Source organism: Leucoraja erinacea, chromosome 3 (genome assembly GCF_028641065.1).
Source record: "Leucoraja erinacea ecotype New England chromosome 3, Leri_hhj_1, whole genome shotgun sequence".
Taxonomy (NCBI): domain Eukaryota; kingdom Metazoa; phylum Chordata; class Chondrichthyes; order Rajiformes; family Rajidae; genus Leucoraja; species Leucoraja erinaceus.
The window spans coordinates 40953487-40977436 of NC_073379.1; the positions used below are offsets into that span (position 1 = coordinate 40953487).

Sequence of the window (23950 nt, forward strand, 5' to 3'; positions counted from 1 at the left end):
GGTACTATGCCACATAAGAAAGTATTAGGACATGTGGCCCAAAAAAACTAAAAAAGAGATTTAATGGATATTCCGCTGCGGCATAATTATGCCTCCCGGCAGGCTGCGGTGAGGCCAGGGCCAGAGTCCATGGGTCGGAGCCAGTGGCGGCTGTCACTACACCAACCAATTTAAATGCTTGCTCTCTCACTTCCTTTTCTTCTTTCTCACAGATATCTTGACTTACCCAAAGATCTCCTGATCTTCTGGACTTGGCTGGAGAAATTTCTTAGTGGCCATTACCACTGGTTCTTCTACTTTGGTGGCTGTGGTAAAAAGATTGGGATGAAGGCATCACAAACATTAGAAAAGCTTTTATATGCCTCCAAGCACATATTATGTTTAAGCGCGTTACAGGTCGTCATGGCTACAGCCAATTCAAACCGTTTTCTATTTACTCAACTAATATCTTTCTTAATTTTGGTCAACTCTTATATTCCTCTCCATGCAAGGCGAATAATCTCAAGCTTATTTAGTCCCTCAAATATAAAATATAGCGCAATAACAGATCTTTAGGCTGATGATGTTAGTGCCGACCATGATGCTGATCTAAACTAAATCACAACTGTACATGGTTCATATCTCTCTTTCCCCACCTGTTAATGTTTGTCTAACTGCTTCTTAAACATTGTTATTGCATCAGCTTCTACCACTTTTTTGGCAGCATGTTCTGGGCACGGAGCAGCCTCTGTAGTAAAAAATAAATAAACTTGCCTCAAAGCTCCTTGCATCCTGGGAAAAATAATCTGACCATCTACCCTATATGTCTCACTTTCATATTCTTCTATCAGGGGAAATAATAGTTTGTTTTAAAATATGTGCATTCTAAAACCCAAAGTCTACAAAACTTGTAATATCTTCTCTGCAAGAAAAAGGGTGATCGCTTTACCTCTGTAATCCTCCTCAATCACATCTTCCTTCTCAATGTCAACTGCAGTAGGCAGGTCAGTTCTTGTTGCAAACGGAGTTGGCATGGCTCCCATCCTCACCAGTCTGTTGGAGGGCTCCTCTTTGGAACTGAGCAAAAAGAAAGCTTTCAGTAGTTGTGACCTTCAATTATAAATGCAACATTTGGCAGGACATGTGAGGAAGGAACAAATGAGTTTACTTCAAGTCTCTTGCATCATGATTCCTTCAGAGCCAATTATTCCTCCTTAAAAATATTTTTATATTAAATCATTGGCCAGTACTGCAAAAGCTCATCTCTAAGATAACCACCAATAAATCCAATAGTAAAATTATTTATTGAGAAGGTAGCGAGAATGTGGAACCGACTCGTAGGTTTGCGTGGGTTTACAAGGTTAATTCCCGGGATGGCGGGACTGTCATATGCTGAGAGACTGGAGCAGCTGGGCTTGTACACTCTGGAGTTTAGAAGGATGAGAGGAGATCTCATTGAAACATATAAGATTGTTAAGGGCTTGGACACGCTAAAGGCAGGAAACATGTTCCCGATGTTGGGGGAGTCCAGAAACAGGGGTCACAGTTTAAGGAGTAAGCCATTTAGAATGGAGACGAAAAAACACTTTTTCTCACAGAGTGGCGAGTCTGTGGAATTCTCTGCCTCAGAGGGCAGTGGAGGCGGGTTCTCTGGATGCTTTCAAGAGAGAGCTAGATAGGGCTCTTAAAAATAGCAGAGTCAGCGGATATGGGGAGAAGGCAGGAACGGGGTACTGATTGGGGATGATCAGCCATGATCACATTGAATGGCGGTGCTGGCTCGAAGGGCCGAATCGCCTACTCCTGCACCTATTGTCTATTGACTCCCACAGAGTGTTGCTAGGCCAACAGCAGAGATGCATTTAATGAGAAGCTTGATAAACAAATAGAGACAGGAACAGAAGAATATGATGAGGGACAGGATGTAGTTAATTCAAACGCAGGATTGATCGATGAACAAGTCTCAGTGAGAGTTGAGGCCTGACCTCTGGTTCAAGAGCGCTGGTGGCTGGCCATGACAGTGTTGGAACAGTCACATCTAGAGGTAACAAGGGCATGGATGACAATTGCAGCACCTATGATCCCTGCCAGGGGTGGAGGAAGTCAATGTTTACAGAGATAAAAAATAGGCATGTAGTAATAGTGGGCAAATGTAGTCAAAAAGCCCATTTTGATTCACTACGATCCTGGAGGGTGGACACTTGAGCAAATCAAGCCAGAATACATTTGAATGGCACTGGTCGCACAATGACCAAAAAAATGTTTTGCGAGCCACATCTGTTCCAAGCAACAGGCACCCAACCTACACTGATACCAAATGTTCTTCCTATTTTATTCTCTGAACATTCCCATTAACTGCCCCTAGATGCCACACCTTAGGAGCGATTTACAGTGGCCAATTAATAAACCTATGCATTTATTTGGCATACAAGAGAAAACCCACACGGTTACAGGGGAATATGCAATCTCTATGGAGTTGGCAGCAAAAAGTCAGAATTGAATCAGCGTTGCTGGAACTGTGAGGCTCTACCAACTACGCCACCCAGAAATGCCAATGGGTGCAAGGTAGAGTATGTAAAAGCACAAATGGATCACTAAGACTATGTGCTAGTATACACTATGTACTATAGCTAGTGCTGCTATAAAGAACGCTTCCAAAGTGCGAATGAGATACAACAACATTGGTGAATTAGGTGTAACTGTGTTATGTGGGACAAACTCGAGAACCACTTACTTTGGAAATTGACAAGCAGCGGGGAAAAAGCTGCCTTGCAAAAACCTTTTCCATGTAACATCCCGACAGTAATCAGACACCATTGCCGATTAAAACGTTTGCCAATTTCACTGCCATTGAAAATGACAATCAATCACTTCAATTGACACTTGTGCAATGATACTCCGTTAAACACCAGCATCAAATGTCATTATTTCAGAGTGCTGTGCCTTTAGTTTATTTTAAGCAAGCAGTCACAAAAATAAACTCATACCTATTAAAAAGATCTTGTGGGGAAAAAAAGCTTGTTGTTGTGAGTTTGAAACTCAGTCTCCAATCCCCCACATTTCCACCTTGCACAATTGTTTTTATAATGTGATTTTCCATTACGCAAGGTTTTTTAGGACTCAGCTATCGCGTTGTAGAACGTGTAGTACCTGTACTTTGTTTTGGGATGACTTTTGAGTCTTTGTTGTACATTGTCGCTATTTAATATGTGCTGTGCTGATAGTTATATTATTTGCCTTGCTAAGGAGCAACATTCGAGTCTATAAGCACAACAGAAGGTAGCTCGTATGGAGGTTAAATAACACTGTTAGGATTGAAGAGCCTGTTTCTGAGCTGCACATTCCATGCTGCTATCATGTTAAGGGATAGAAATTCACAATAGTTATCATGTTCCTTCAATATCACTTCCTTGTAACTATCACCTCATTATTGCATGGTGCTAGGTATCTGCAGTTTCACAATAATCCAAATGGCTGCAACGGGGATGCAAAAGGCAACTTTAATAAGTATGGATTCAGGATGTTTAGAAATCTATTTTACGAGAGCAAGATGGCAGGGAGGAATAGTACCTTTTCTTTTCAGTAGTTCTTGCAGGAGAATGTGAAGAAGCATCGGAATGTGGCGATTTCCTTTCTTCTGGCGGAGGTGAACATGATGGGTTTGAATCAATTTCCGAGATCCCTAATGCAAAGAAACATTGTTTTCAGGTATATTATCTAAATAGGCAATAAAGTCCATACCATTCGCCATATAATTAATTGCACACTGGCCAGTTATAAAAATGAGGAAACCACTTGCTTGGCAGGTGACAGAGAGATAACCCCTCACCCAGTGAATATAAACAGACTATTGATTGCATATCAATTAGAGCAGTGACATTTCCTACACCAAACCCATTTCCCTTAATTCATTTAATATCCAAAAATATATTGTTGTATCCTGAATTTATTCAGTGACTGGGTCTCCACAGCCCAGCTAGGTAATGAATTCTAAAGATTTGTTACTCTCTGAAAATAATTTTTTCTCAACTCAGTCCCAAAAAGCTAAACCTTTACTTTGAGGCTTTGGTCATTGGTTCTCGACAACCCAGCCAAGGAAAATATAATCCCTGCAACTACGAGACACCATCATCCTGGCCCTAAACTCTTGCCAACTTCTACAGATGCACCACAGAGAGTATACTCTTGGGATGCATCATAGCATGGTTTGGGAACCCTCTGGCCAAGACTGCAAGAAATTGGAGAGTTGTAGATGTACCGCAAGAAATTGTAGCGATGTAGATGTTCACCGAGCAGACTCCTCACCAATGACTCCATTTACACATCACCAGGCCACGAAAAAGCAGCCAACTTAAAAACTTGTCTCACCTCCGTCTTTCCTACTTCTCATGTTCTCAGCCGGCAGAGGATACAGCAGCTTGAAAGTGCGTACCATCAGACTCAGGAACAGATACTTCCACTATGTCATCAGATTTCTGAATGGTACTACAATAAACTAGGGTACTGTCCTATTCACCTCTAACCCACTGTAGACGTTAAGCTTTGTCTATGTAACTGATGCGCTACAATGCTGAGAACTATATTCCGCACTGTCTCTTCCCCTTTGCACTCGAGTTTGACTTGATTGTATTTATGTATAATATGATCTGATTGGATAGCATGCAAAATAAAGCTTTTCACCGCATCTTGGTACACATGATAATAAACCTAAACCTGGTCAAGACACTTCGGAGTTTTCTGTTGGGTTGTCATGAGATAGCGAAAAACATCATCTTATGCACAATCCAGGCAGATCATATTGTACATGAGTACAAGAGGCAATGCAAAAAGAGAAAAGAAAGTGTGTAGAATATGAGAAGTGTAAGAAAGAACTGTGGATGCTGGAAAAATCAAAGGTAGACAAAAATGTTGGAGAAACTCAGCGGGTGAGGCAGCATCCATGGAGAGATGAAATAGGCGACGTTTCGGGTCGAGGCTCTTCTTCAGACTGATGTTGGGGGAGTGGGAAAAAGAAAGGAAGAGGTGGAGACAGTAGGCTTGTGGGAGAGGACGGAAGAAAAAAGCAAGGACTACCTGAAATTGGAGAATTCAATGTTCATAACGCTGTAGTGTGATAGTGTTAGTTACAGAGTAGAATAGTGTTAGTTACAGAGATTTGTGCTTTTCAGTGAGATCACTTCTCATTCTTCTAAATACTGGACTGCAAGGCCAAATCTTAATTTGCCATAAACCTGCCATCCGAGAAATACATTTGGAATTTAAAATAAGGTCAGAAATTTACATTAACATTTTTATTCAAATCAAAAATCAATTATGCTACATCCTCTCCAATTGAAAAGCATCTTCCTTGGGTAGGAAGAGCAGGCTTGAGCTGATACAACTGGAGGGATGTCCCTCTACTTTTGGCTTCCACAGCACGAGGACTTGACTTAACATTTGATTCCCCTTCTAAATTGTTTGCAGAACTTCATCATCAAACTGTGATATGTTGTTTTCATAGTCATGCACTTAAACTTCCCTCCATGTACATTATGTAGCGGGTTTTAACAATAACATCTTCAGGTTTACCAGAAGAACATAATAGAACAAATGAATGGGAAAGCACTACTTGACTTTTCCTTTCAGAGCCTGCATGTGTGTTGCTGAGAGGTTGGAGACCTTAATGTGCATGTGCGTCTAACAGTGGAGAGGGTTCTGCCATTTATTTTAATCCTAGGAAACAAAAGGTTGAAGCCATCCCTACAGACGAGAGGGAATGGATTCACACTATGGTAAACTATCCATCAATATTGTATCTGATCGAACCTCCGTCATTTCATCCACCAAGGCACAAAACAGCAGCACAATCTAAATCAATGATTGTAAGTAAACCCACCATTATACAGATGTTTCCATTGAGAACAAAGCAAACCGAGGGGCCAAGAATACAAGACAATAAATACAAAAGGATTAATAAATCCACCCAGGTCAATCTCATCTTGCTGCTACAATTGGGAAGATGGTACAAGAGGCTATAGAAAATAGATGCAGGAGGAGGCCATTCGGCCCTTCGAGCCAGCACCGCCATGCCTTGTGATCATGGCTGATCATCCACAATCAGTAACCCGTGCCTGCCTTCTCCCCATAGCCATTGATTCCACAAGAACTCTATCTAATTCTCTTTAAAAATCTGTGCTTGGTGGGGTATGGGGAAATTAAAATAGCTGGCTGTTTTGAATTCTGCTCAGGTGCCTTAGTTTAATGAATGCCCGCAAGTCTCTACAACACAATCCAAATGTTATTACAACGGAGCTGATGCCATAACAGAACCCATGGAAACAAGGTTAATAGTGAAAGCAGTTCATTTTCCAACAGATCAATGCAGATTGGAATGCCTTCAGCTAGCAGCATGAGAACTGGGACTGTTCCATCCCTAGTGCTCATGTTTGGCAGAGGTAACAGAAACATGTAGTAATAAAAACAGGGCAATGTAAAAACAATATGAGACCACATTCAAACTATACCTACCAACCCTGAAAGTGAAGTTGCATTTTCCTTTACTGTCAAAAGTTCACAGGTTAGTTTATTGTCACAATTACAGAACAGTGAAACACGAATTACCACACAGCCATATTAAAAATAAAGAAACAAGACACACAACTACATAAAAGTTAACATAAACTTCCACCACAGTGGATTCCCCACATTCTTCACTGCCATGGAAGGCAAGAAAGTCCAATCTTCTTCTTCCTTAATTAGGGATTGCACAAACTCCCCTTTGAAAAGTGAGGCAGAAGGGTAATTGAGAGGTTTTTAATAATTTTTGTTAAGTGGGAATATCTTCTCTACATCCATCCTGTGAAGCAAGACCACAACCAGGGGCAAATAAATACAAGACAGACAGTCACCAATAAGCCCTGAAGATAATTCAGCATAAATTCCTTTACTCCGTGACCAGAATATGGAACCGAGTAGATTAGTGGTCACATTACTGCTCAAAAGACTTCAACCTGTGGTCCAGAGATGAATCCAGTGGAAGAACTCAAATTTGGCTGATTAAGCTAATTCCTGTAAACTTACTAAAGGTGGCCATAAAATGCCTAGCTCATTAATGTCTCACGAGGAGACTTGCGATCGTTAAACCAGCAATATGTGTGATCCCAGCTCTCTCAAAGAACAACTAGTCTCTTCATTCTCCGAAGTCATTCTGCCAGAAGAAATAAGGCTGGATGGACCACCATGCATTAACCTCAGAACTGAAGAACTGAAACATAACAGCACATTGGGACCACCTTCAGTTGTACAAGACTGCAATGGCACAAAGCAGCAGCTCACGTTCGAAGGGAACCAGGGACAAACCATTTAATTCCGGTCTTACCGGCAACATTCACAACCTGGAGGAGATTTTTTTTTTTTTTTTTATAAAGTACAGGGATTAGCCAGGACAAATAGTAGAAGTGGATTAAACAGGGAAAAAGGAATAGAAAGATGCGCTAAGATAAAGGGGAGATGTCACGGGAGGCTGCAGCAGAACATAAATGTCAACAGAATAGGATTTTGCCAATGGCATTTCTTATTTAGCTAGGAATTCTGTTCAATTTTCATTAAATGGCAATAGAAATCTAAAAAAAACCCACAAAATTCTCAGTCATATTGTTAACACAGCAGAAATAGGCCCTTCGGCCCAACACATGTGTGCCAACCAAGTTGCCTAACTGAGTTAGTTCCATGTGCCTAACTGAGCTAATCCCATATCTTTCCAACCCATGGGTGGTACAGCAGTAGAGTTGCTGCCTTACAGTGTCAGAGACCCGGGTTTGATCCTGACTCCGAGTGCTGTCTGTAGGAAGCTTGTACATTCTCCCCGTGACCTGCATGAGATTTTTCCGAGATCTCCAGTTTCGTCCCACACTCAAAGACGTGCAGGTGTGTAGGTTAATTGGCTTGGCATAACTGTGAATTGTCCGTGTGTCCGTGTCTGTAGGATTGTGCCCGTGTGTGGGGATCACTGGCCGGCGCATATTTGGTGGGCCAACAGACCCGTTTCCGTGCTGTAAACTAGTTACCTGTCCAGGTGTCTTTTATATGTTGTAATTGCACCCAGCTGTACCATTTGCGCTGGCAGCCATTCCTTATATGCACTGCCTTCCGTGTACAAAATCTGCCCCAAGATGTGTTTTAAATTCCCCCCCTCTGACATCAAACCTATGCACTCTATTTTTAGCTTCCTCAACCCCGGGGAAAAGACTGTGGCTATTCTACTCATCTTTGCCTCCCCGGATTTTATAACCCTCTTCTTATCAGAGATCCTTTTGTCTGCTTCTCACCTGTAGCTTTTGTCACTTATTCCACTCATTTGTCAATCAAACCCCTCCCTCACGTACCCACCTGTAACCTGCCAGGGTTTGTGCTACCCCACCTTCAGCTTCCTCCACCCTACTCAATGTCTGAAGAAGGGCCCTGACCCAAACATCTGTCCATTCCCTCCACAGATGCTGCCTGACCCACCATGTTCCTCCAGCAGTTTGTTTTTTTTGCTCATCATCATCATAATAAATCATTTTTGCACTCTTTCCAGTTAAATGGCACCCTTCCGATAAAGCATGGCCTGGACTATACTCAGAAAAGGGAAGATATTTTCACTTTGAAAGAAGCTCCAGTAGTTTTTTTTTTTTGAAGAGACTCACCAATGATAAAGGTCAAGCAAATACTAAATAAACTATTTGAATGTTGAATGTTCAATGTTCTTATTGACCATAGTTTGCATATGAACTGATTTTGCTGGAAGTACCAGATATCCTACAATTTATCAAATACAGGCATAAAATAAAGCCAGTGACTTTAAACAACTCTTTCCCCTACATCAATTGTGAACATTGTTAAATCCAAAATATAGTAAAAAGGAATGTAGCACCAAAAATAATGCAGAGGTATTTATAGTTCACTTCCTCTAACCAGTGCCCAAATCATGTTTCACTTCAGAGGAGAAACATGCAACTACAAATGAATAAAAGTAGGGACATGCAAATAATGGCATTCCCTGTGCCTGTTGATCCCGTCCCAAAAATACAATCACAATTTTTAGGGGGATTAAGAGGGGAAACGGATGCAGCAAAATATTGAAAGAGTGACCATGCAAATCCATTTAAAGAAGCAAATCAAAATAACAATGGATTAAGATCAAAAGAGAAAGGGCGAAGAAAATGCAGAGATGTGAAGACATTTTCCTATTCCTCCCAAAGGCAGTCAGGTGAGAAACAAAGATAAAAAAAATAAAGATATCATGGAAAAAGGTTGTGAAGATCATAGGCATGTGGGGTTTATTCATTCAAAATAAAAATTTGCACAATATCCAGTTATGACAGTAAATGGAAGAAATATTAATGTCACTTTTTAAAAACAAGTGTGTGTGCGCGCATATGTAAAAGTTACAAATTATTTCTAAAGCAAAGAACAGTAAAACAGCCGTGTTGACAGAGATGTTGAAAGGTTGTAAGTGGAGGAGGTGCAGAGTCAAAAGGAGTCAAGGTCCTGGACATATTTTCACTGAAGAAGAAACTTCTAAATCAAAATGAATTAATGTAAATTAACAGAAAAGGGACTAATATTAGTTGTACAAAAAGTGCTGGAGGAACTCGGCAGTCAGGCAACATCTGAGAAGGGGATGGATAGATAGATAATGTTTTGAGTTGGGACCCAGATCGGGAGTTCCTCTAGGAATGTGTTTTGCTCAAGATTCCAACATCTGCAGTTTCATGGGTTGTCTTCTTAATATTAGTTGGAATTGCGATCACATATATCTTTGTCTCACCTTCTGAATCAGACTCGCTATCATCCATGGGTGGAATGCTGATCAATGTTTGCTTCAAATCTCTTTGCACAACAAGCTGCAGTTTCCCACGGGATCGTTCAATCAATTTTCGGGCATCAGCCAGAGACATGTTCTCAGTGACGGTCCCATTGATCTGTTCAGGTAGAAACAATAGTCAGTGAATTAAGTCAAAGTTATAATTTCCTGATAAATTTGATGACAAAGAACCAAATGCTCCTGAAACACAAACATTACATGCAATTACTAATTGTCCAAATTATCCAGCAAGTTCAAGGTTTGAGAAATACTATCGGCCACTAGGTGCTGTTCAATGTACACTGCTCCACCGTTTGCACAGTATCGGGCTCTCAGGCTACCTGGTATTTTTTAAACAATTTGTTGGATTTGCATGTTAAATTCACAGAGAAAGTTAGAAGCACAAATTTAACAATGTGTTAATTATAGATATAATCTACCTCCCAGACCTGTGCATCTCATTCCTGCAGAGTGAGTTCCTGAGATTTTGAATACACCAAATTTAAAATTTACATCACTCATCCAATTTTGCTTTCCTCCTGATCAGAGATACCTGGAGAGCATAGTGTCTTCCACCCAATGCACTTTGGGGTTACACCGAGACAAAAAAAAACAAAACCAGACGAGCAAGGGACAAGAATAGGAAACAGCGCAACTCAGAAATCGGCAAGTGGTAGGTACCAAAAGGCCTGTGTAATTGTGCTGTGTAATTCTATAAAATCCTCAAGTAATATTCTTGTGCTAACCAAACCTTGATCATCTTTAGAACTATTAATAAAGAAATAATAACTTACTTTGAGGACAATATCCCCTTCGTGCAAGTTTCCATCCTTGGCAGCCAATCCAATTCCCGTCATCTCCTTGATGAAGATTTGACTGCCCAATCGAAGGCCATATTCTAATGGATAAAATATGTGATTACTTTAAATGGCTAGATGCATGGTAACTCAAATTCACTTTAATCTTGCCGTGCCTAATTGGGGCTCTGGTTCTTTTGGAGATTAATGCAGACATTGAAGATCACTCCTCAACACTGGCAGAAGAACGTTCATCATAATTAACCTTGCTCCTGTTCCCCCAACTAACTGCCTGTCCCACACAGGCAAACACTTTACGGTGTTTCTTAAATTAACAACTGTGCAGGGCATTCATCCGCTTTAGGATTTCCCCAACGCAATGCATCATCTTCTCCCTCAGTGCTTTGCAGATTCTTGAGGCCATGTCAAGGACTTCAACCCGGCCAATCTCAACTTTAGGAAGTTTGATCAGCAGGTTCTGCTTCTATTCCATGCCAACAAGAGGAGCACAAAGGAGGACCCAGAACAGAAGATCATCCAGTGCTGGTCTGAGGAAGTAGATGATTCATTGCAACTGGTCGGCAGATTGGTCCACATTCAGGACTCTGTGCCCACCCTTGGGGAGTATGCCGATGCAGTCACAGACTTCATCCGTAAGTGTGTGGAGGAATGCATGCGAGAAACGGCAACACAAGCCGTCCCTAACCGTAAAGCTACAAGGTCCATTCCCAGGTGATGTCCAAGTCTGCAGCGAACAAATCAAACGATCGCAAGTGGTGCAATAAATCTATTTAAAACCATTGCAAAGCCATCAAGAATGCGGAGGGAATTCCCAACCAAGCTGGAGTCCTAGTATGACCACACAGACACCCGCTGATCTGGCATGGCTAACATGCTAAAACGAGCTACAAGGTCGGGCAGTATCGCTAACAACAAAGCCTCCATCCCAATGCAATGTCTGCTCATTTTGAACAGAAGGCGGCGGATCTTCAGTCATTCACCTTGACAGCTTCAAGTGCATCTGTGCCCACGATTACTGCAGCAGATGCCAGGTCGATATTTCTGAGGGTGAACCCATGGAAAGTAACTGGCTTAGACGTAGACTTCGGCTATGTCCTCAGGACCTGCAGTGCCCAGCTGGTAGGAGAATGCACAGATATCTTTAACCTCTCTCTACTTCACTCAGCCATCCCCCCCCATGACCTGGCCGAGGGCCGCCGGGAATGAAGAGGAATCAGGCCGGGATGGGTGCCAGGAATGAAGAGGTATCAGGCGGGGGCCGGGAATGAAGAGGGGCCCAGCCAGTGGCATGTGATCATGTGCGCCACTGTGAGAAGATAAGACTGTACTATTGAAACATTGTCGGCACCAGAAATGTGGCGACTCTGTGTAATGCATAGGTGGACTGCTGTTTGATTTTGCCAGATTGTATGCAAAAACAAAGAATTTCACTGTAACCAAGTACATGTGACAATAAAGTATCATTGATCATTGCTTTAAGCAGAACCGGTGACCCACTGACATACCGGTTCTTCGTACCAATTGAGAAAAGCTAGCGCTAGCAGCCTTCAATGACTATTGTCCAGACTGCTCCTACCATCCGGGATACAGGTCACTGTCCGATCAAGTGCTTCTGGCGAAGTACTGGTGACAATCACCACCACCCACCCCCCCCCCCCCCCCCCCCCCCCCCGGACTTATTTACATTATCAGCCGCTCCCAGCCAAATGCATTTCGTGCAGCCTCCACTGACAGTTTGCCTACTATTGTACCAAAGGTCCATGGCCTATTGTCATTCTCCCATCAGCGCTGCACTCATCGCCTCCCAGGCCTGCAGCCTCCACTGCATCTAGATGACAAGAAATGGCCTACGCACCCTTCTCCAACGCTGCACTCATCCACAAGAACACCTCATCCAGCTCCTAGTTATTGACTCATCTCCTAACACCTGGACCTGGAAGGCAACACCCTCCTCCCGTCATTGGATCATTGACTTTCTGGAGCATATACCACAATCAGTGATGATTGCCAACAAATCATCCTCCACAATAATTCCACAATAAAACTGGTGCCCTGCAAGAATGTGTTGTCAGTCCATAACTCCATGCCCGACACACCCCGTGCCAAATTCTGCTTGAATTCCATTCACAGACTTGTGGAAAAAAACATTGTAGTGTGGCCAGATCTTGAACAATGGTGAGACAGAGTACAGGAAGGAGATAAAAAGCTTAATGTCAGCAATATGAAGGAACTAGTTGTCGACTTCAGGAGACAATGTGAAGTTCATGCTCCAATCTGCGTCAATGGTCATCAACAATTTGTCCTGAAACAACCAAATTGAAGCCATGGCCAAGAAAAGCACATCAATAACTTTTACTTTCTCAAGAGATTAAAGTGGTTCAGCATCTTTCCAACGACGTACAAATTTCTTCAGATGCACCATAGAAAGTATATTTGCAAACCACGGCCTGGTTTGGGAACAGCTCTGCCCTAGATCACAAGAAATTGCAGGGTCTGAAGAAGGCTTTCGACCCAAAACATTGCCTATTTCCTTCGCTCCATAGATGCTGCCTCACTCCCTGAGTTTCTCCAGCATTTTTGTCTACCTTTTTTCCAGCATCTGCATGTCCAGCAAGAAATTGCAGAGTTGGGGATATAGTTGCCCAACCTATTACACAGTCCCTACCCATCAACTCCTTCTATACTTCCCTCTGCCCAGGGTAAGCAGCTAATATAATCACGACTCACCCCAGTCATTCTCTCTTCTCCCCTGTTGTTGGGCAGAAGATATCAAAGCTTGAAAAAATGTACCACCAGGTTCAGAACAGCTTCTTTTCTGCTGTTATCAGACTCTTGAGCAGACCTCATGTGCCACGGATAGATTGCCAATCTTCCAATTTACCGCTTTCTCTGCAGCTGTAATACTATACTCAGGACCCTGCTTATTATCTCCTTTGCACTTCTGTCGTCCATTATTGCACTTTAATGTTTTGCATTCACTGTATCTACTCTTGTATCATTAGCATGTATTCTATTTACTCCGAGCTTCATATTAATTAGGAATTTCATTGCACCCCAGTGTATATGACAATATAATAATAATAATAAATTTTATATATGGGCGCCTTTCAAGAGTCTCAAGGACACCTTACAAAAATTTAGCAAGTAGAGGAAAAACATGTAAGGGGAATGAAATAAATAGTAGAGACATGACTAGTACACAAAGTAAAGACAGAATTCAATTCAAAACACAATATGAGGCAATTAATGCACAGATGAAAGGGGAGGGGGACGTGGGGCTAAGGATAGGCAGAGGTGAAGAGATGGGTCTTGAGGCGGGACTGGAAGATGGTGAGGGACACGGAATTGCAGATCAGTTGGGGGAGGGAGTTCCAGAGCCTGGGAGCTGCCCTGGAGAAGGCTCTGTCCCCAAAACTGCAGAGGTTGGACTTGTGGATGGAGAGGAGACCAGCTGATGCTGATCTGAGGGACCGTGAGGGTTGGTAGGAAGAGAGGAGGTCAGTGAGATATGGGGGGGCCAGATGGTGGAGGGCTTTGTAGGCGAGGATAAGGATTTTGTAGGTGATCCGGTGGGAGATGGGAAGCCAGTGAAGTTGTTTGAGGACTGGAGTGATGTGATGCCAGGATTTGGTGTGGGTGATGAGTCGGGCGGCTGCGTTCTGGACCAGTGGGAGTCGGTTGATGTAGGTGGAGCTGATGCCAAGGAGAAGTGAGTTGCAATAGTCCAGTCGGGAGGAGATGAAGGCATGGATGAGTCTTTCAGCAGCGGGAGGTGTGAGAGAGGTTCTGAGTTTGGCGATGTTGCGGAGATGAAAGAAGGAGGTTTTAATGACATGGTAGATGTGAGGCTCAAGGGAGAGGGTGGAATCAAAGATCACGCCAAGGTTGCGGGCCTGGGGAGATGGGGAGACAGTGGTGCCGTCGATGGTGAGAGTGGGGTTATTGATTTTGCTGAGTGTGGCTTTGGAGCCTACGAGGAGGAATTCTGTCTTATCGCTGTTGAGTTTGAGGAAGTTATGTTGCATCCAGGTTTTTATAGCTGATAAACAGGTGTTGATATGGGAGAGGGGGGTTGTGGGGGGGATTTGGTGCCGAGGTAGATCTGGGTGTCATCAGCATAACAGTGGAAGTCCAGGTTGAAGTGGCGGAGTATCTGACCAAGGGGGAGGATGTAGATGCTGAAGAGGAGGGGGCCGAGTGCGGAGCCTTGGGGAACGCCTTGAGTGACTATACTAATCAGATTCTTAAATTGCACTGACGACATCATGCAAATCACTGTTTAAGTTAACTGGAAGGCTCATTTCTAAATGGAAGACCAAGAAGAGTCTTAACGCGAAACGTTACCCCCATTCCTATCTAGAGATGATGCCTGTCCCGCTGACTCAAGCTTTTTATGTCTATCTTCAGTTTAAACCAGCATAGAAACATAGAAAATAGGTGCAGGAGTAGGCCATTCGGCCCGTCGAGCCTGCACCGCCATTCAATATGATCATGGCTGATCATCCAACTCAGTTTCCTGTACCTGCCTTCTCTCCATTCCCCCTGATCCCTTTAGCCACAAGGGCCACATCTAACTCCCTCTTAAATATAGCCAATGAACTGGCCTCAACTACCTTCTGTGGCAGAGAATTCCAGAGATTCACCACCCTGTGTGAAAAATAGCATGTGAGCATCTGCAGTTCCTTCTTAATCATTTCTAAATAGTACTTTGTTAATAATGAATCAAATGATAGCTTTAAAATCTCCCAGTTGTATTTTAAAAGGAGTAGAATTTTCAGCTCAAATTAGATCTGTCCAATTGAATCCCACAACCATTATCCACCTTCAAAAATCCACCAAACTCAGCTGTTGAAATTTTGAACCGATTCAAAATATTGACTTTGCGCTCCAACCGTTTTATTCCAAATCTCATGCACGTTATACCTGCATTCAATTAACCAGCGGCAGAGCACAGCCTTTCAACAACCTTCCATTCCTTAACAACTTTTCTCCCTCAACTCCACCATCCCCTCCCCCTACCATTTTTAGATAGACATAATTAGTGATGTCAGAAATACCAATTGTGTGCATTTGTACTCACCTTCTTTTGGCTTGCTCTTGACCAGCATAACTTTGTAGGGCTTTGGGAGCCCACGGTCATTAGAATAAGAGGAGTACTCTGGTGATGGGCTTCTGGATTTGAGTCGATCACGGCTTTGGGCTCTTGCTGGTTCTCTGGAATACTCGTGGCCTTTATCACGACTGCGATCCTCATTGTATATCCGTCTGCGACCTCTATCTCCTTGCTCGTAGTCATCATCGTAACCCCAGTCCTCTTCGGGCACCCTGCCCCGCATTCGATCGCCTTGTTCGTACGCCCTCTCGTGTGCCGGGTCTTCATCGTACATCCTTGCACGCCCGTGGTCATCACGCCTGTAGTTTCTCTCATGACCTCTGTCATCGTCGACTATCCTCCCCCTGCTGTGACTGCGCTCTCTGTTCTGGCTTCTCTCATTGCTCCTGCTGCGCTCTCTCTCCCGGCTGTAGTTTCTGTCGGGGCTATAGTCATGGCCGTAGCTGTACGCTTTGGGTGCGCCCTCGCTCCTGTCACTGTGAACACTGTGATCACTTCTGCGATCGTAGTCATCAGCCTCATAGAACCGAGTGTCAGGTTCGAGCACAGGCTGTCGAGCCGGGACCCTCCGACCTCTTTTCACCGTCTGTTAGAACAAGAAACAGCAAAGTTATCACCGCTCGAGTCGGTCATCAAAACTGCATCACCACAACTGCATAACTAACAGTTCAAGTATCAGATAATGTAACGGATTAGTCATTATACTCATAAACGTGATGCAAGGACTCAGATCAATAGTTCACAGACAAGAGTTTAAATTCCACCAAAGCAGCTGATGAATGGAAATCATGAATCAAGTCAATTTGGAATAATAGTTCACTTGAGCAATTTAGGTCATTGCAAGGAAAATCAACTTTCCTTCCTTCCTTGTTCACAGATAGGTTTGCCTCCGAAATGCCCCAGAAAGTGAGGAGGGGAAGGAGGAGAAGGATGCTTGAGAAACAGGTGAGGAAGCAGAGAAAAAAAAAGAGGAAAGTAAAGCAGAACTGAGGGGAAGCAAGGCCAAAAGGATGGGGAGACAAATGGATGCAGCATGGGGAAGGACATTTGTCACACACTTACAGGTTGACTTCCTCACTGTTCTGTGAGGAAGAATGTTCCAAAGTCTTTGAATATCCTCAAGGAAGAGGTAGGGAACAAATGGGTGAACAATTACTGTGGGCAGCCAGGAATGCCGCGTTGAGATTACAATCAAATTACCATTCGTATTAAATGGTGGAGAAGGATCAAAGGCTGAAATTATCCAACTCCTCTTTCTAATTCTCATGTTTGTAAGAGAATGAGAGAAGGGGATAGAGGGGTGGTCCAGGGTGGAGGGGTGAGAGATATACAAGCCAAGGAACATAAGCATGCCAGTACGTGTCGTCAGGGATTCTGGAACAGCTTTTTCCCCGTTGTTATGACCTCTTGTTACAAGCCAAGGGTGTTGTCCTGATTTCCCAAATAGCCTCATCACAGATCTTGTACTAAAAAAAATCTGCTCTTTCTCTGTAGCTGTAACGCTCTAATGCTGTAACATTATATTCTGCAGCCTGGTATTTTTCTCTTTGCACTACTTATTGCACTTGTATAGGATGATTATACTCTTACAATATGACTTGACTGGATAGTATGCTAAATTTCCACTATATCTCGGTACACATGACAAAAATAAACAAATGATATATTCAAGAGAGAGTTAGATTTAGCTCTTAGGGCTAATGGAATCAAGACATATGGGGGAAAAAGCAGGAACGGGGTACCGATTTTGGATATCAGATATGATCATATTGAACGGCGGTGCTGGCTCGAAGTGTCGAATGGCCTACTCCTGCACCTATTTTCTATGTTTCCATGTTTCTAAATACTAAAGCGCATTTTTGTGCGCCTTGCCCCCAAATGCCTTGAACTCCTTGCAATCGAGTCAAAACCTCGCTTCGTCAAATACAGTGGTAGTTTGCATGCAAGAGTCACCCCAAGTTAAAAGCAATCACACACATACAGTGCAGCTCCTCAGACCTGATGAGAAATCAAATCATCTTTAATTCAGAAGGGCAGTCCAAGTAGGAATTGGTAACAAATGCTCAACTTACGGCACCATTAAAATTGAAAGAATATGACAACGAAAAAACTAAAAGAACATTCAGAAAAATGAATTTTGCAATAAGCATCAACATATCAACAGCTCAAGCCAAACGATGAATTTGTCATGCAAGGAACGTGCGCTGCTACCTCAATTATGTTGAACCTACCTACAGCTCATCACGTGTTAGCAGAAGAGGAGCCTTCATCACAAGAGGCCAAACATACAGTGCATTCAGAAAGTATTCAGACATTTTTCCACATTTTGTTACGTTACAGCCTTACTTTAAAATGGATTAATTTTTTTTTTTAAATCATCAATCTACACACAATACCCCAGAATGAAGAAGCAAAAACAGGTGTTTAGAAATGTTTGCAAAGTAATTTAAAAGAAATAACAGAAATATAATTTTTACATAAGTATTCAGACCATTTGCTATGACACTCAAAATTGAGCTTAGGTTCATCCTGTTTCCATTGATTATCCTCGAGTTGTTTCTACAACTTGATTGGAGTCCACCAGTGGTAAATTAAATTGATTGGACATGATTTGGAAAGGCACACATCTGTCTATACAAGGTTCCACAGTTGACAGTGCATGTCAGAGCAAAAACCAAGCCATGAAGATGAATGAATTGTCTGTAGACCTCAGAGACAAGATTGTGTCGAGACACAGATCTGGGGAAGGGTATAAAACAATTTCTGCAGCATTGCAGGTCCCGAAGAGCACAGTGACATCCGTCATTCTTAAATGGAAGAACTTTGGAACCACCAGGACTCTTCATAGAGCTGGCCACCCAGCCAAACTGAGCAATCAGGGGAGAAGGGCCTTGGTCAGGGAGGTGATCAAGCAACCCGATGGTCATTTTGACAGAGCTCCAGAATTCCTCTGTAGAGATGGGAGAACCTTCCAGAAGGACAACTATATCTGCAACAATCCACCAATCAGGTCTTTATGGTAGAGTGACCAGACAGCAGCCACTACTCAGTAAAAGGCACATGACAGCCCGCTTGGAGTTTGCCAAAAGGCATGAGAAACAAGATGAAACCAAGATTGAACTCTGTGGCCTGAATGCCAAGCGTTACGTCTGGAGGAAACCAGGCACTGCTCATCACCTGGCCAATATCATACCTACAGTGAAGCATGGTGGTGGGAGCATCATGCTGTGGGGATGTTTTTCAGCGGCAGGAACTGGGAGACTAGTCAGGATCGAGGGAAAGATGAATAGAGCAAAGTACAGAGAGATCCTTGATGAAAATCTGCTCCAGAGCGTTCTGGACCTCAGACTGTTGCATCATAACCCTAGAAAACTTGAGGCTGTAATCGCTGCCAAAGATGCCTCAACTAAGTACCGAGTAAAGCGTCTGAATACTTATGAAAATGTGATATTTAAGTTGTTTTTTTTAAAATTACTTTGCCAAAATTTCTAAACACCTGTTTTTGCTTTATTTTATTATGAGGTATTGTGTGTAGATTGATGATTAAAAAAAAAAAGAATTTGATCCATTTTAGAATTTGGTCATAACGCAACAAAAGGTGGAAAAAGTGAAGGGGTCTGTATACTTTCTGAATGCACTGTAACATTAAAACCAACCAGAGACGCGAGTGGGAGGGGAAAGTGATTGTTAGGTTTGCATATTAAGAGCTTAGGAGCCAGGAAGTTGGGAGCGTAGATACTGAATGGCAAAACAAGCTGGAAGAGTGGAATGTTTCCTGCTGGCACATGTTCCCACAAAAACAATGGGTAACAAAGTCACTTCAACCCTGTTAAGCATAAGGAATGTAAACAATACATTTAATGATTGTTTGTGCTTTTTTATTTTAAGAGATGTTATGCAAAGGTTCGAAGTTTCTAAAATAAGTTTAGTGGGGCGTAAAAGAAAAACCTCCAAATCAACTTCAAAATAAACGAAAAATAACCAGTGGGCAGGAGAACTCGCCACAAATAGGTAGAAAGGGGTGCTGTTCATAAGCAGGATGTGTTTTAAGATCAGAAGCAGGAGTAATCAGGAAAGATGTTAAGAAATGGTGTAATTGAAATTTTGAATTCGTCCAGAAAATCTTCATAGTTTGTTTATTAACTTTGATTGTAACCATAAAATCCTGTTTTGTTTTTGTCAATTCAGATTACACACATTTATTCACATCTGAATGAATTGTGGAATAGACCATACTGATCTCCTTTTCTTAGTATCATCCCCATTTTAAGTGCCCCATCATTTCTAGTCATACCTTTAGCAGCTAGATTTTAAGTCCCTCGGAGTCAAACATCATAGGAAACAGGCTCTTAAACCCACACTAAACATCAACATCCCATTCGCACCCTCTCCTTATACTTTCATTCTTTGAACACTTTATCCTGCTATCCTATTCATTGTTACTTATGAGATTATTGAATATTGCATTGAGAGATAAAATATGTTTATTCTTGTGCCATTTCAATTTAAGGAGCACAAACTAGGTGCTCTGAGGTACAGATTAATCACAGTGACATTTAATATTTAGAATTACGCAAGGTGTTTCTGACCTTCCTTAATCCAATTTGAAATTATAAAAGTGAACAGGGAAACAATTGCAAGGAAATGGGGCAGAAGACTAGAATGTGTACAAGAGGCTGAATGACCTCCTTCTGCACTGCAAAATACTCAGCAAGGTGTAGGGAGGATACAGGAGGATGTAAAGCTAGTAACCAATTAATCCTGGCAGACTTTTACAATTGAAACTCGAAGGTTCATTATTTGATGAGAAAAATGGGGGTGAGATTCCGACAGAACGGTCTTACTGTGGTGCTCAGAATTTCCAGCGTTCAATTTTCTCCTGCTTAAGCTTGTAGCAACAGAGATATGGCGGGGAAAGATAGAAAATAATGAGAAAACTAGGGGCTGGGGGGGGGGGGGGGGGGGGGGGGGGGGGGGGGGGTAGGGAATGCAGACCAAAAATAAGACATGATAATTATACACTGAGAAATGAGACAAAGTAAAGCCTCTCATGTTGCTTGGTTTGACCTTATTACATTTAAACTTGCTACTGGAGGTTAATCCGCATGATAAATTGATGCTGATAATTGCATTATAACCGCTCGAAGGTTGATTTAATAAAAAATAAAATCCCCATTTTTATCCAGAATACTTCAGTGGATCAGTGAGGGAACTTATTCAGAAAGGATTAAGTGCTTAAATAATATGCACTGAGGCCAACCAAACACAAAGAAACATACCCACAATGCTGACACGCACTCAAATTAAATACTAAACTGCATATTACCACCATTGACTAACAATTGATATTTTTGCTGCTATTAAAACTGCAATTAACGTAGTTTGAAATACTAATCATAAAATGTATATTTTCAACAATATAATGCAAATGACCTAAAACAGAGAGAAATTTTGAAAAGATATTGAGCAGAAGCATTAAAAACATTAAAAAAAACTTGTGGAAATCAATGAAGGACAGCAATGAACCTTGTGGGTTTTTACAACAACCCAGAAGCTTCAAGGCCATCATTACTAAAACTAGATTTTTATTAGTTTATTTAATTATTTGGACTTTAATAGTTCCCATGTACAATGATGGGCTTTTAATGCGGCTTCTTCAAAGACCGGATAATTATACACTGAGAAATGAGACAAAGTCAAGCCCCTTTGTCTCATTACAAATGATTTAATTTAGACCTGCAAGTCAACAGCCACCTATGATGCAAAGTAATCAGCAATTAGAGCAAGTATGGAATATCACCACTTACTATTTGGGCTACTTTTCCACATTTTCTTAATTGTTGTACAGCAAAGGAATGAGGCACATTTTCCATTGGAAAGCCATTAACACTGACAACCCGGTCATTTTCTCTGAAGGAATAAAAAGATGATATATGTGGTTTTATAAAACAGTGCTGAAATACATTCAAATAGAACATCAACAACTTTATTTTTTAATCTATAAAATAATAAAAACATCATTCAGAGATGTAAACTGTAACTTATCTGTACTTGGATAGTGGATAGATCGCAATTTACACAAACTTATCCTCTAGGACTATTTTAAGACTTCAGTGTTTTATTGTTATTTGCCCCAAAAATGGAACAATGAAATTATTTCTTGCAGCAGCACAACAGACATGTAAACACAGTACTCTGAACACCATAATTTGCTTCTTATTGAACAAATGCATTAGCTGTGGTTCAATGGGAAATTCTTTTACGGAAGGTTTCAATTCATACTCAAAATAGGACAAAAATCTAGATCAACACTCCATTACAACACTGTGGGAGATGCACAGGGTCAGAAGTGCAGTTTATTTTTCTAAGAAAATGCATGCATGCATCTTTCTCTCTTTCTCCCCAACAAACATAATAATCTCATAGTAGCTATTATATAGTCAAAGAGCAGGCTACTATAGATTACAAAATGTTCCACCAACTCTGGTTATTGAAAGAAACCATTTCAACTTTCCAAGACAAACAACTCAATACTCTTGGGCAACACACAAACCAGGGAGGAATTCAGCAGGTCAGGCAGCACCTGGGGAGGAAATGGATAGGCAAGGCCTGCTCCTGACCTGAAACATTGCCTTTCCATTCCCTCCCCAAGATGCTGAGTTCCTCCAACACTTTGCACGTTGCTCAAGACTTCAGTATCTGCAGATTGAGTCGCCAAATCAACTACCCTTCAATATAATACCTGATTAACAATTTAACTTGCTCAATGCACACAGATGGTGATGAGAAAGTATTCCAAACTGTTTTAGAAACATTTTGTAATTAGCAATGCTGGATGCTTTACACAATCAGACTGGGAGAGAAGAACTTTGCATAAGCCAGCCAAATACAACAATACTTTCACTTTCCCAACCATTTTGACCCCAAATACTCGGGTAAATTCTATATATCATTATGCTTTGGATTTTTGGGGGGGGGGGGATTTTGATACTTTTTAGTAACGCATTTTGATACTTTCCAACTTTAATAAAAGCTCACTAAAATCTTCGCTTCCCTGCAAGGGACTCTCCATTGTTGTCAAACTGGTCTCACAGTAACTGGCAGCAGCTAACTTGGCATGGCAATTGCTCTGCCCATGATGATGAGAAATTGCAGAGGTGTGGACACAGCCCAATCCATCATTCGCCTTTCCTCTCCATCTACATCTCATGCTGCCTCAGAAATGCAGCCACTATAATCAAGGACCACTCGCATCTTGATCATTCTCTCTTCTCCTCTCTCTCATTGGGTAGAAGATATAAAAGCTTGAAAACATGTATTACCAGATTCAAAAACAGCTTCTTCCCCATTCTTATCAGACTCTTGAATGGTCACTCATATGCCAGGGATATACCTTGTTGCAGTATTTGCACTTTTTTAAAAACCTGCACGTTTTCTGAATCTGTCACACTATATTCTGCACTCTTGTTGCTTTTTGCACTATTACCTACAAATATGGTACGATTATACTCATACAGTATGATTTTACTGAATAACACACAAAACACTGTATCTTGATTCGTGTGGTAATAATAAACAAATACTCGAGAAGAGAAGAACATGCAATAGAATGAAAGATCAGATAACTTTGGATTCATTTCCCTACATCAAAGTTCACCTCACCTCAACCAGGTCTAGTTTTATTTGAGAGATACAGAGTAGAAACAGGCCATTCGGCCCACCAAGTCCACACCAACTAACGAGCACCCGTACACTAGTTATGCTCATACACACGAGGGACAATTTACAGAAGGCAATAAATCTACAAATCTGCACGTCGTTCAATGTGTGAGGAAACCGGAACACATGGAGAAAACCGACGTGGTCACAGGGAGAACATGCAAACTCCGTACATACAGCATCCATAGTCAGAATCGAACCCAGGTCTCTGGCACTGCGACGTGACAACCCTGCCACTGTGCCACCAGTCTGATAATGGGTTAATTGATACGAATGTTCATTCTGATTAGAAAACTTTAGTTCTATCAAGTCTCCCAGGAGCCTATGTTTCAGAGTTTAACCTGGGATTGCTTTTGTTTGCAAAACTCAAGTCACCACAATTATTCATTCAGAACTTTCAACTAACTGTTCAGATATCGGAAAGCACTTCACACAAAAATGGGTATTGACTATGCAAAGAGGCTACACACAAGTGACAGAAAACTGCCCCAAAAA

The 23950-nt window shown here is 41.9% G+C and overlaps 1 protein-coding gene across 6 annotated transcripts in view; it reads right to left on the reverse strand.

Annotated features, from left to right (window-relative positions):
* The window catches only part of tjp2a (tight junction protein 2a (zona occludens 2)), a 109132-nt gene that overhangs the window by 32657 nt on the left and 52525 nt on the right, over positions 1–23950 (reverse strand). For all 6 annotated transcript variants that reach the window (XM_055632500.1, XM_055632502.1, XM_055632497.1 and 3 more), the window contains exons 4-10: positions 21544–21646; positions 15704–16322; positions 10600–10703; positions 9770–9923; positions 3550–3661; positions 929–1056; positions 227–305 (exon numbers count right to left, since the gene is read on the reverse strand). In XM_055632500.1, the coding sequence (XP_055488475.1) occupies positions 227–305; positions 929–1056; positions 3550–3661; positions 9770–9923; positions 10600–10703; positions 15704–16322; positions 21544–21646 (1299 nt within the window). The remainder of the gene's footprint in view (positions 1–226; positions 306–928; positions 1057–3549; positions 3662–9769; positions 9924–10599; positions 10704–15703; positions 16323–21543; positions 21647–23950) is intronic.